We start from the raw sequence: 14640 nt of genomic DNA, 5'->3' as shown, positions 1-14640 counted from the left end.
CCTCAGAGAGGCGGAAACGAGGTGATCTCCTTGGGGCTAGAGACTACGCTCAGCCCCGACGCTAGGGCACCTCCCCCACCTCCTCAGGTTACCAGCTCCCCACGAGTGGAGGAGCTCCCGGAAGGAAGCAAGCAACTACCCTCGGAGGCCAGGAAAAACAGAGAGGGGAGCGTGGAGATGGACTCCCTGAGTTTTCAGGTGAGTCCAAGAAGTACAGAGGATTTGGAAACATCAGGGATCATTTCAGCCCAGCAGAAGGATTGCCAGAATCAACTGATAACCGGTGAGACTATTCAAATTCCCAATCTTTCATATGTTATTGAAAAACCCAGAGAAGTAACACTGGACTCAATCTGGGATTTAGTTGCTGACCTAGCCAAGTCTGTTAAGCCCCAGCTTTTGCAGCTGGAAAATAAAATTACTCTTCAAGAAAATGATATAAAAAATATAAAAGTTGAAGTTGATGAATCCAAGAACTCAATTCTGAATATACAACAGGAGTTAAAAGCATCAAAACAGCTTAATGAAGCAATGGTAAAAGATAACACAAGTTTGCGCAGAAAATTGGAAAATTTGGAGAACTTTTCTCGTAATAATAATCTCCGTTTGATTAATTTTCCTAAGATAGCCTAGAGATATGATGAAACGTTATATGGTAGAGATTTTGGGTATTCCAGAGGATACATTACCACCACTTACTCAAGTATATTACTTACCAATGAAAACTACTAAATTACCACCTAAACAACAGGAGGATAATCAACCACTTAATGTTTCTTCAATCTTGGAACTTTCGGACAGAGAGCTAGCATCTCCGGCAACATTGCTTCTTACGGTGGCCCTTGCACCAGATAAAAACTGGTTGCTTAGAATGTACTTTAGGAATAAAATGAAAGAATTTCTTGGACATAAAATATTAATGTTCCCAGATTTGGCACGGGAAACCCAGAGAAGAAGGCGAGAGTTTCTTTTGATGAAGCCAGGTGTTATATCTCTTGGAGGGACCTTTTTCCTACGACACCCTTGCAAATGTGTAATACAGTACCATATGAAGAAATATGTATTCTTTGAGCCATTCCAGTTGACAGCTTTTCTGGCAGGAACTCGACTGGATGAAGGGAAATCAAGAGAGGTCCAATTGAATAAATGATATCCTTCCTCAGCTAAGGGACTTTGTTTTCCTAATATTTGATTTGATTTTCGTTAGCATCTGTTAATATGTCCGCCTCATCCATCTTGGATCTAATTTTGAGGACTTGAGCTGAATTTAAGCTAAACATTTATTTTATTTAGTTGATTATTATGTATTTTACCTATGAGTATTATTTTTCTGCTTTTCTTCAACTTTCTGTACAAGTGGATACTTGATTTATAAAATGTAAAATTTGATAAATATAAAATAAAAATAAAAAAAAAAAAAAGATATAAAATGCCAAAAAAGCCCTTAAAGGGGTTGTCCGAGTTAGGTAAAAAAATATAGCACTGTAAATCTGATGGTCAGCAATATATACATAAGCTAAGCAAGTTTTAGGGAAACAAATTCTATTTCCTCATTTCCCTAGTTCTCTGGCCCTTTGTAGTTATTTGCAGGTAAACAATCTCTGCCCCTCCCCCCCTGCAAAGGGGGTGAATACAAGTGCTGCTCTGAGTGACATGTCTGTCTACTGGGATACTCAGCAGCATGCTGTATGTGTAAGCCTCAGCCCCGAGTCTGTGCTTTTAATGGTAGAAGGGGTTAATCTTTGCAGAAGAATCCAGTGGGAGGGAGACTCAGGGCAGATAGCAGCAGCTTCAGTCAGTGCAGGGGGGCATGGCCAGCACTGTGACGACTCGTATAAAGACAAAGAGCTGCTCTCTCCTGCAGTCCACACGTGTGCACAAATCATCATCAGGTTCTTGGTTCTAGGCTGTTCACACTTTATTGCAATTCATGTTAGCTCGTCATTCTTCAACCGTTATGTTATGACTCTGCGAAAGTGTATTAATTCACCAGACAGTTTCTGTTTCATCTGTGGTTAACATACAATGTTGAAGCAACAGCAGAATATTACAGACTTTGTGAAAAAAGTATACTTCGCATACTTTGGACTAAAAATTGGAGATCAAGATAAAGTTTGGGTGCCTCATAAAGTGTGTAAATAGTGTGTTGAGGACCTCCAAAACTGGTTTAAGGGTAAGAAAAAATCTTTCCGTTATGGGATTCCTAGGGTATGGCGAGAGCAAAAGAATCATAGTGATGACTTACTTTTGTTCATGCGATGTGAAAGGGTTTAATTCCAAATGGAAGCATTCCATTTCATACCCCAATCTTCATTCAGCAATTTGTCCCATCCCCCATGGCACAGATATACCAGTACCCAAGTCCCCTGCTACCTTGGAAGAGATACCTAGCTCCGAAGAAGGTGAAGTCATACCTGAACCAGATGATGAATCAAGTTCTTACTTTGAAGATGATACAAGACCAAAATTGGTTTCTCGGGAAGGGATGAATGATTTGGTAAGACTTGAATCTTCCCAAAGATGCCGCTGAGTTACTCGGATCAAGGCTGAAAAGCAGGAATTTATTGTTGCTAGGAGTGTCATCTTCATGGTTCAGACATCGTGAAAAGAAGTAGTTTGTTCCTTACTTCGCCCAGGAAGACAAGTTGGTTTATTGCATCGATGTCGAAGGTCTGATGGGTCAATTTAAAATCCAATGTGATTCAAAGCAATGGCATCTTTTTATAGATTCTTCAAAAGAAGTCTCAAAGCAATTTTACTCCACAACAGTGGTTTTTACATTTCCATACCTGTAGGTTATTCTGTACACTTGAAGGAAACCTACAAGAACTTGGAATTGTTTCTTCATAAACTTAAATATGAAGACCATGGTTGGCAAGTGTGTGGGGACTTGAAGGTCTTGTGCATGCCAAATACCCTTGTTTTCTGTGTCTATGGGACAGTCGAGACCGACAAAATCACTGGACCAAGAGTTGGCAGCAAAGGGTGCTAACAGTCGGTAAAAAAATATCCTCCAAGAAACTTTGGTACCTTCCCATAAAGTTCTTCTACCACCTCTCCACATAAAATTGGATTGCTGAAACAATTTGTAAAATCACTTCCAAGAGATGGAGAATGCTTCAAATACTTGGTCACCAAGTTTCCAGGCCTGTCGGAGGCAAAATTGAAAGAAGGTGTGTTCGATGGACCAGACATTAGGCTTATAGTAGATCAAGAGTATGTCAATACCATGACAGATCCTCAAAAAGAAGGGTGGATTGCATTTAAAGAAGTCGTACAGAAATTTTTAGGCAACAAAGATCCTCACTATAAAAAGATCGTCGGACGAATGCTGAAAGCATTTCAAGCTTTAGGTTGCCTGATGAGTTTGAAAGTGTATATTCCTCCAGTCCCACCTTGACTACTTTCCTGAAAATTTGGGAGCTGTGAGTGAGGAACAAGATAAATGATTCCATCAAGACATTAAAGAAATGGAAAGGAGATACCAAGGACAATGGAGCATTACAATGACTACTGTTGGATGCTTCAGAGAGACATTCCAGATGCTACTCACAAGCGTAAATGCACCAAGAGGAGCCTCACAGGGAAGAAGAATCGAGTTTAGTGTGTGTAGGTGAGCTCGTTTCAGTTCAAAAAAGGATTTTCATGAAAAAAATTGTAATAAACTTTAATTTTAGAAGTCTATTTCCTTTTATTTTGAGGTATTGCCTTATTTAACATAGTTACCTAAATTGTCAGGAAACGTGATGTCCTATGACAATAGAGGTCATTTTTAGATTCAGCGCACCAAAAAACATAAAGATTACATAGAATAACCAAAACAGCTTTTTAAAAAAAGTTTTTTGCAGACCTATGTAATAGAATGAGAAGTAGACTACCTGAGAGATGCGACAAGAGAGTGAAAGATTTCCATCAAGAAGTATTCCCAGGCTGCATGCTTGGTCTTTTGCAGTTAGGATAGTGTTTTCCCAGATAAGAGAGGGATGGGTGTAGGTGCAGTGCTCTTGCAGATCCAAGAGTTCTGTTTTTGAGGTTCTTAGTTGTAGTTTATTTATAGACATCCAAGTTTTGATTTCCGTTAGACAGTTGGGAGTCACGTCTCTTCCCTAAAGGAAGGTATAGTTTATCGGCGAACAACTGGATCTGAATTTGGTGTTTGTGTGTAATACCTAGGACAAGTTTAAGATAGAGGTTGAATAAAGGAGGGGACAGTAGGGCTCCATGTGGCACCCTGTATTTGATTGGTTTCGGTTTTGATAAGGTTGAGCCCATTAGTACACTTTGGTTCTGTTTCTTTAGAAATAAGTGTATATGTTATGTATATGTTCTGTCATTTTCTTCTTTATAATAGTTTCTACCATTTTGCCCGGCACCAATGTCAGAATCACCGGTCTATAATTTCCCGGATCACCTCTGGAACCAGCCTTTGACATGGCTTAAGTACTTGAATCTAAAGTTAGGCGCATGCATACTAACTTACATTCTACTGTATAATGCTGTTGCAGAATTGGTGCTTAGCACCCATATTTCTTGTGTCCAATTTTTGGCACACTTTCTTGAATATATCCCATAGTTCACAAGGTTGTTTACAGAGCGATACTAGCAATGATGGATGAATAAGAAATACCAGTGACCCACTCTTCTGGTTCTGCAAGGCCCAAACTGTGAATAAGAGTTTTAAGACCAGCTTTAAAAAAAACTAGTTGACCTTGACCTTAGAGGAGAGGGCAAGGCATTCCTGAACAAAGGGGTGAATCAAGTGGATAAGGGTAAAGGGAGCTGCTTAGCAAGTTGCATGTGGGATGGGTGGCTGGAGCAATAGGCAATCGATGGATTATAAAGTAAGGCAAGAAATCTGAGTGGATAATTAACCGAGAGCAAAACATTAAACCAAATTCTAAAAGACAATGTGTGTTAAAGAGCAGGAAGCTTTCCCTACAAATTCTGATGTTAATGGTTTTCTAAGGATCTCCGTTTATTTCAAGGCAACTTTTAGGTGAGAAATGGACAGGACAGAATGAACTGTGAGCTTTCTGTAGAATTTTATATAAAACTTAAGCTTCTAGCTTTGCTGGCCTTCTAGGCAGCATGTATGTATTAAATAAATAAATACTGGATATACAAAAGGATTCTTACAGGGTATGAGTTTATTTAAATTATATAAGTAACTTGTAAAAACATTACAAAATATATCGCAATGGGCACCAAGATTAAAACAAACATCTGTATATTACACCTGTTCTGGGATTTGGTCTCCCTAATCAATATGGTCTTTAATATACTCTCTCACACACAAAAAAAGTGGGAACGGACAATGAACACTCCACAAAAAAATCAAAGATGTGAAAAAGGTCTTGTTTATTCCAATAAAAGACAAACTGCATCAGGGGTCACTGTAGTGTTGTAATTCACAGGTGACAAGTCCCTTTTTAGTAAAAAGCTGGGTCAATCAAATGCAGAGAAAGTCGAGCGCTGAAAAGGTACTGCTTTGACAGTTTTTCAGCACTTGACTTTCTTTGCATTTGATTGACCCAGCCTTGTACTAAAGGACTTGTCACCTGTGAATTACAACACGACAGTGACCCCTGATGCAGGCGTTTTTATTCGCTGAAACACAGTGTGTCGGGTACACAGTTTGCCTTTTATTGGAATAAACAAAACCTTTTTCACATCTTTGATCTTTTGTGGAGTGTTCATTGTCAATTCCCACTTTTTTGTGTGTGTGATTTTGAACCCGTGGGTTTTTGTCCTGTTGGACTTGAACATACTCTGACATATGATTTGAGTACTGTACATTTTGTTCATTGGATATAAAACCTCTTTTGCATGCGTGCAAATACACAGTGGATTTTTCAAGTAAGACTAATGCTATAAATGCAAAAGGTACATATGTTCTAAGGTAAATGAGGAGTGTCAAACACAAGAGAAAAAAATGCCAGATACAAGCCTTATGGCCTAGTCAGTTTGCCAGCTAAACCATCCACTATCTCTTTCTCTCCCTTAGAGATCCCATGTGTTTGTACCCACAATGTCATTAATTTGGATACTGTCCCACCACCTCCACAAGAAGGCCATTTCATACATCCACCACTCTTCTGTAAAGAACTATGGGGCCAATGCTCAAAAGTTAATGCTAGAATTGAAAGCAGTTAGTACCAGACTAGCGCACACGTTAATTTGCAGAATGTTCAGAAAGCTCTAGCATGACCATTAACATGTGCACCAAAGATGGCTGTATTTAAATGCATTCAAATAGCTGTTAATGAGGTCAGTTGGTATTCCCTCCCAATGCATAGATGGCAGCAAAGTAGTATATGCTGGCGCTAATGCTGAAAAGCTGAAAACATGCCAGCTCAAGTGTAGTATTGAAGGTTTTCAGGAGAAATTTCTTGCCAATTTGACATATTAAAATGTGTGTTCCATCCTTTTTCTGTAAGGGAAAGGAAGCCTGTGCAAGTTTTAAGTGCTGATAATGACAAAAATTGAGCAAACCCTAGCAGAACCAAAAGTGAAAGCTCACATTAACACCCGTTTATCTGCACTTTAAATATGAGCCTTAAAGTGCAAATAATTTTTAAAAGGCTCATTTCAAAAGCACAGATTACAACCTCAGCTCCTTGTGACTCTGGGCCCTAATTCCCCCCTCTATCACTCATTGCCCCAGGTACCAATCCTTAGGTTGTGAGTCCATTAGAGATAGAGAAAGTATCTGTATGTAAATGTAAACTGCTTTGGTTGTAGCACAGAAAGGAAATGTATCAAATGACCCATACATGCAACAATGCTGAAAGTATGTCTGTACTTTGTTTTGACTGGACATGCCTCAAGAGCCCCGATTACCGCAAAACCCTTGTCTGCATGTCCCAGGCACATAACTCCCCAGCAAGGAGATCCCCATTTCCTCTCTCTCTCACCAATCCCCCTAGCCCCCCGCTATAGAGAGCCCCCTCCTCCCATGCCCAACACCCCTCCACACCCCCTAACATCCACCCAGCCCCTCTCCCAACATCCCCACACACCCCTTTATACCTTTGTAAGAAACATCGGCAGGAAGGATGCATACTCTCTCCTGCCAATAGGGTCGCTCTTCTAAATGGAGGCTCTTCCCTTCCCAGTGCATCTTGGGATGTACAGGGAGGAGCCTAAGGCCCTAAGTTAATCTGGGTCTTAGTTCCCTCCCAGTGTATCTTGGGATCCACTGGGAGAGGCTTAAGTGAGGGTTTTAGTCCCCTCCCAGTGTATCCCAAGATACAATGGGTGGGAAAGGGTCTCCATTTTGAAGAGACGGCCTTATAGACACAAGGGAGTGGGCATCCCTCCTGCTGATGTTTCATATAAAGGTACGGGAGAATGTTAGGGGGGTGGAGCTGGGTGGATGTTAGGGGGTGTCAGGTATGGTGGAAGGGTACTCTCTTTCAAGGGGGGCTGGGAGGGATCAGTATGTGGGAGGGAATGAGAGAAGAAATGGGGATCTCGTTGCCAGTTCAGCTAATTGCAGCAGGGGAAGCCAGGAAGACTCCAAGAAGTCACGGTTTCAGGAAGTCCTGCCAGCTCAACTTATCAGGTATTTTCCAGCCATAATTCTCTAACAAGTACAGTCACGTGATTGACACATCATTAGCGGCCACTGACTTTGGCACCAGTTAGAGAATCCGGGGGTTTACAAATAAGATTTAAGTTAAACCCACTTGAGATGTTTTGGGTAGTGTGGACACAGCCTAAAAAACTAATTTAAATTTACATTCTAACTGCATTAACTCCAAACTACTGAAAAATATTTTAAAACATCAAGTATTTCAGGATAGAAACTTATGAAACAATATTCATTCCCTCCCATGAATTTTGTATAATAGAGTATATAGCTGATTCTCAAAGTTGAACATCACTCATAACTAGAATGATTATTGAATTACATAAGCACCTAACAACTAGGGGCAAAACCAGCTAACCCAATAACATTTCTTCACCCTATAAAATAAACTCAATCATATTTATAAATTCACTTCAATGCCAACTAAGCAGTTCCAGTGTGCTTGAAATTAAACAAAAGGATAAAAACAAGGTGTGGCAGCCCTACTTTTACACTTAACAGTGGGGTGATTAATTTAAAAGAGAGTAAGAGACTATTGGGTTATGCATAAGAGCTAAATATAAAAGTTTATATCAACCGACATTTTGCCCCTATAATTAAATAATTCACTCTTGTTCTTGTACTCAAGAGCATTTAAAACACAAAAACTTTGTGTGTTATCAACTGATAACTGGATCTAGTGTATTTCCATTCTGACCTAAGCAACCTATTTTTTAACATTTTCTGGAGAAAGGCATATACACTAATGATGTACCTTTGCAGCTGAAAACAAAGACAAAATAAACCAAGCAAGATAAGATTATAAAGAAGTAATATAGGATTTTATATACCGTAAGTCAAAGTTGCAAATAAGGTTCTGTCCTTGCTAAAATAAGAAATTTAGACCAACTAATGAAATTACAATGAATTAACTGCTCAGAGTGATCTTTTAGTGAAGAGTTTGGATAACAATAATAGACTGAATGGCTGTCAATTATTTTTACTTGGTTATCAACACCCTGTACAAAACCAGGAACCGTTTACGTAAGAATCTAATCTATATCCATTGATAAAATGGAAAACAGATACCTTTGCATTTCTCCCCCATATTTTTAATTCCGTCTTCTTACATTCAAATTTTAGTTTTTACAGCACCCAAGTCAAAATCAGCAGGCAACAAGAAGATAGACTGCAAAATGTAATCTGATGCTTTCTCCACGCTTGTGGGATTAAAATAAATATGTTGTTTGCAGCCATGTCATACAAATTACATGAAAGACAGACTGCAACAGAAACCAAAAAACGGGGGGGGAAAAATTACAGCTATTGTATTGCTCTCCATCAGTGCAAATCCATACGACAGCAATGCATAACCCAATTGAATCCTTCAAAAATCGGTTTCCAAGTCTGAATAACAAAGGACAAAACGAACAACAAAAGAAAAACTTCCCACTATCTAAACCCCTCTGTTTTCTTCATCCCAGGCCATGAACGCTGTGGGTGAGGAAAAGGGGAGGGGAAAAGCAACGGGGAGAAAAAAAAGAAGAGATCCAGCACTAATTCAGTACCTCTTCGACCTGCAATAACCAAGCCCTCCATCTTCCTTTATTATCCACACGGCCGCCGAATGAGGAAGTGCTGACAACTCTGCACCAATCATACCCTCCCTAGCAGCAGACTTCCACCGCTTATTCTAGCTTAGACCAAAAAAAAAAGCTGAGAAAAGACTCCGTTCAAGACTGGATGATTTCAATCCGAAAAGGCTCGGAGCTAGCTGCCCGTCTTGTCGTAAGCACAGCACGCAGAGCCGCAGTTTCTTTCCTCTAGTCCCCCTTACACCGCCTCCCCAGCCAGCACCCTTCCCGAGTCCCCTTCTCCGCCGCGGCCCAACGGGCCCCGCTGCCTTACCTCCCGAACTTGCCGCCCAGGCGAGCAGCAGCAACGCGCCGAGGAGCCCCATGTTCGCCTAATCCCGGGGGAGGTGGGGAAGGAGTAGCACTAAAGCATTGACCCTGGTGGGTTCGGATTCCCCCTCCGGTCTAGTTTCCTGTCGACTTGCTCGGAGGGCGGGAAGTCCGTCGTCTTGTAATTGTAGTATTATTCCGGCGGAGCGGTTCCTGGAAACAAGACCATCCGGAACCCCGTCGCCGTCCTCGCTCCGTACTTCAGCGATACCCGCGCACTGCCCTCCTTCCGCATGACGTCATCGCGGGGCGAGGAGGGGTCGCCCCGACCCCGCCTTCTCCTTCCCTCTGCTGGGGTTACAGAAGAGCGAGGCCTTCACGCTCGGAAAATAATGAGCCCGGCGTCTTAAAGTGGCAGCGCTGCTCTGCGTCTCGAACGCCACCGGAGGCTAGGGGCTGCGAGTTTGGGGGGGGGGGAAGGGGAGCTGGCTAATAGGCAGAATCGGAGAAGCAGCGTTAAATAAGTGAGTGGGGATCCCCTCTTCTGTGTTTCTGGGGAGGCAATCTCCACTCGTGTGTTGGATTCCTTGCAGTTCTCGAGAGTCATGAACGGTTTGGGGTGTCATGCTATCCCTAATGAATAGTTATTATCACAAATGGTCACAATTATTATTTACATTTAGAGCAATAATTATAATCTTGAAGTTTTTTTTACTCTAAGATGCGGCAAGATTTCATTCAATTCAGTCATTTAATCCATTTCTCTGAAGTCAAATGAACGGTGTATCTGAGGCTTTTGTTGCATTTGACTTCAGAGAAATGGATTAAATGATTAGATTGAATGAAATCTTGAAGCATCTTAGAGTAAAAAAACTTCAAGATCCCTAATGAATATGCATAACATATTTGCATCTCAGCCTCCATTATATGTAGTTCTAATCTAGAACTTGCATATTCATCAGGGATATCCTGAATACCAGACCTGGCTGCAGCGCATGGAAACCGTCAGATAAGACACTAGCATTTGTAGAAAGAGCAAAACAGGTGGTGATGCTTTCCCTTTTAGACCACACAATTTTGATAATATTGAAACGATATGTTCATTTCCAAATGACAATTTCCCATGACAAGCAAGAGTTTATCTTCTCACTATTACTCTTTGTTGATCTCTATCTTTCCAGTGGATCTCTCCTACATTCTTATTCACTTTCTATGAATCATATGTCATTAGATTGAATTGGATTTATTTAATTTGATATACCACCATTTACATAACTGTTAGGCGGTATACAAAGCTAGAAAATACATAATACACAATCTCTAAGGTAAACAACATATCTCAGTTGAAAACGCCTGGTTTCCCTTTATATAGAAGGGTCAGACACATAGGAAACAACAATAAATAATTCAAGAGAAAACTCAGTTCAGATGGTTAACAATAAATAAACCAAGAAGCAAAATAACTGTAAGTACTGAAACAATCCTCTTTAGAGCAATTTCCTGAATGAAAGGTATATAGAAGATCTAACAGGAGACTATCCTGCCAGTATAATTCCAGAGTATTGGACCCACATAAGAAAAGGCCCTCTGCCTGGTAGATGAAAGCGTCACTGACTGCAAGCTGGGTAACTGAAGAGAGTTTTTTCTGAGAGGATCGCATAAATACACATGACGCCAGTCTCGATTGAAAGGAAACTCCAGAATGAGAGGGCATAGAATGAGGTTAAAAGGTGATAGGCTCAGGAGCAGTGGCCTAGCGAGAGTGAGAGGCGCCTGGGGCGGTGGTGCCCCTCCCCCGATCTCTTCTCCACCCTTGCTTCTTCCCTGACCACCCCCCTGCCACGCTCGTACCTTTTTAACTTTCCCAGCACAAGCAACATCACCAACTTGCTGCCTGTGTGAGCTCTCCCAATGACATCACTTCCTAGGTGTGGGACCTGGAAGTGACGTCGGAGGGCGAGCCAACACTGGCACAAGAAGGTGGTTGAAGTTGGTACTCGTGCCAACAAAGAGCTAGAGGTACGGTGGGGTGGAAGTGAAGGCGCATGTGCAGTGGAGGGAGGAGTGGCAATGAGCAGGGGGGCAGAGAAGAGGACAGGTGCCAGTGCCCCCACTAAATCGGCACCCAAGGCGGACTGCCACCCCCCCCCCCCCCCACACACACACACACACCTTATTATGCCATTGCTCAGGAGTAATCTAAAGAAATACTTTTTTACATAAAGAGTGGTAGATGCATGGAATTGTCTCTCAGCAGAGGTGGTAGAGACAAAGACTGTGTCTGAATTCCAGAAAGCATGGGACAGGCACATGGGATCTCTTAGGGAGAAGAGTAGATAGTGGATGCTGCAGATGGGTAGCCTGGATGGGCCATTTGGCTTTCATCTGCTGTCATGTTTCTATGTTTCTATCTTGAAGGCATATACCTGATATGTTTATTTGGCAGGTACAGTATTCAGGTTGTTTTAAAACTAAAGCCTTAAAAACAAGGCAAATCAACTTTAAGTCAATCTATTTTTGAACCGAGTTGCAGATACATAACTTGAAAATGTTTATCAAAACATTTTCAATTTTTGATGGTTTTCCAGAACAAAATTTCAAACGAGGCAATCAGTGACCGATATTCAACTTTAAACTGCTTATGCCAAGTATGGTAGCAGCAGAAGGCATGCAGTTATGTACTTCATGCATGGAGGGTTTTATTAAACATTTGTGCCTGCAGGCATAAATTCTCAGGTGCCATTAGATTAGATTAACATGTTTTTTTTCTGGGGGGAGGAATCTGCACCACTTGTACTAGTGGTGAGTACAGCAGCCATTCCTAACGCAGTCCTCGGGGCACGGGGTTTTCAGGATATCCAAAATGAGTTAGATTTGTGTACAATTAAGCTAGTGCATGCAAATCTATCTTATTCATATTCATTATGGATGTCCTGAAAACCAGATGGTACTAGGTGTGCCCCCGAGGATTGGGTTGGGAATGACTGGAGTGCAGCAAGCAAGCAAGCATTTTGTAAGTAGAATGGTTAGCTCCTTGTCAGAGGACTAGTGGCCCAGTCTTGCTTTTCCTTACTGCTTCCAGAAAGATATAGGCAAAAAATCCAAAAGCATTTATCTGAATAGCACCAACCACTATAAGAACATAAGCAGTGCCTCCGCTGGGTCAGACCACAGGTCCATCTTGCCCAGCAGTCCGCTCCCGCGGCGGCCCGAACAGGTCACGGCCTGTCTGAGACACCAGAAGGAGCCCCCTTGCCACCTTGGTTTCCCATTGAGTTTTATCTTCCCATCGAAGTCCTAACCCTCCGGTCTTGCACATGCACTACCTGGTTGGGTTTCTATACTTATTACCTGGTTAGCTTTCTATACCTGTGTTACATCCCAGCACCTCTCTCAGTATCCCACGATCCCTTTATCCCTCAGGAATCCGTCCAATCCCTGTTTGAATCCCTGTACCGTACTCTGCCTGATCACTTCCTCCGGTAGCGCATTCCAAGTGTCCACGACCCTTTGGGTGAAAAAAAACTTCCTTGCATTTGTTTTGAACCTATCTCCCTTCAGTTTCTCCGAATGCCCCCTCGTACTTGTTGTCCCCTTCAGTCTGAAGAATCTATCTAGATAAGTACTCTGTCCTGGAGTACCCACTTGCCAGTCAGGTTTTCAGGATATCCGCAATGAATATGCATGAAAGAAATTTGCATATAATGGAGGTAGTACACGCATATCAAGATTATACATATTCATTTCGTAAATCCTGAAAACCTGACTGCCAAGGGGGTACTCCAGGACTGGGTTGAGAAACACTGCTCTGTATGGATAGTGCTGAGGAAAATTCTTAATTATGGCTCTGATTCTGTCTGGTTGATGCTAGGGCAGAGTGTGGCATTTCATCTTTCGGCCAATGTGGCCCAGGGAAGCCAAAAGGTTGGGCATCCCTGGTCTAAATCCTACATTTTCCTGACTCAATAAATGTAGAGAGTAAGGAGTAAAGCCAAATTGCTGTGTATGATAGGCATAATTATGCATTTGCCTGAATTTACAGCATTGCTAATGTTTCAAAATGCTCGAAAATTAGCTGAAACAACTTCATACAAGCAAGGAAAAGCAGAATACTCAAGTATTATTGTTCCTGTTTATAGACAATTTACATATAAACCTAGCTAATTAATACCAGATTATTAATAAAATACCAGATTATTAATAAAACCTAGCTAATTAGTAACAGATCTCCCAACTATCTTCAAAATGTATATTGGCAGCAAATGAAGTATCCTAATTTATCTAGGACTCCAAGAATGCAGGAAAAAAATAAATAATTTGAGTCAAATACAGTAAATGAGTTTGCCACATCACATCTTGCTCTCTAAAGTTGACCACATTCCAAACTACCAATTGGGTCTCTTTGAAGCAACATCTAGTGGATGGCTTGGATAGTGACCAAACCCAGATGAGAAAAAAGTTCTGAGAATAGATCTAGTTCATTCTTGGAAATATATTTTCAGATGTCTTAAAGAAAAAATAACTTTGAAAGATTTTAAAATGCATACTCAGTAGTTACTATTTTACTTAAGGGATCATTTATGAAAAGGGCCAGCTCAAGGGATAGTGGCACCTTGAGCTAACTTGTTTTGGCAGCACCCACCCCCATAGCATCACCTCCCGTGCCCCCCCCCCCCCCCCCCCAGGGTACAGCATCTCTCCCTCTCATGGGCTGGCCATCGGCAGCCTGACATGCTGCTGCTGCTGTTTCTGTCAGCAACCAAAATAATCTTTACAAGATGGCAGGGGAGTGAGATATGTGAGCAAACAATGCCAGACTCGTGAGGAGAAAAGGTGACCTGTAGACCAGGTGAGGTCAGAGACTGGGTACTTTGGCGCTCTTACTTGCCAGTGCCCTGGGACAGAACCTCACCTGGTCCAATGGTCAAGCCAGCCCAGTTTAAGACACTGATGCCATTATTATATGTTATTTGCCACAGGACCCATTTTATGCAATGGGCTCTGTAGCAGGTAATGCATGATAACAGTGTTTAAGGTATGCTACCATTAGTAAATTATCCTGTTATTACAAAATGAAACTTTGCAGTGCTGCATAGACTCTCCAAAACCCTTACCTATTCACTGTTATGCTCATGGAGACAAGGTTAAGTTAATCAAAGGATACTT

General features: G+C 41.6%; 1 protein-coding gene across 1 annotated transcript in view; it reads right to left on the bottom strand.

The window, feature by feature from the left end:
- Nucleotides 1-9832, bottom strand: part of ADAM10 (ADAM metallopeptidase domain 10) — a 217220-nt gene extending 207388 nt beyond the window's left edge. The window contains exon 1 of the mRNA XM_033920375.1: nt 9479-9832. Within this exon, the coding sequence (XP_033776266.1) occupies nt 9479-9530 (52 nt within the window). The 5' untranslated portion in view covers nt 9531-9832. The remainder of the gene's footprint in view (nt 1-9478) is intronic.
- Nucleotides 9833-14640: the final 4808 nt, after the last annotated feature.

The sequence above is a fragment of the Geotrypetes seraphini genome, chromosome 14, assembly GCF_902459505.1.
Source record: "Geotrypetes seraphini chromosome 14, aGeoSer1.1, whole genome shotgun sequence".
NCBI classification, from domain to species: Eukaryota; Metazoa; Chordata; class Amphibia; order Gymnophiona; family Dermophiidae; genus Geotrypetes; species Geotrypetes seraphini.
The sequence above is the reverse complement of the archived record's forward strand: the minus strand, read 5'-3'. Positions and strand labels throughout refer to the sequence as shown.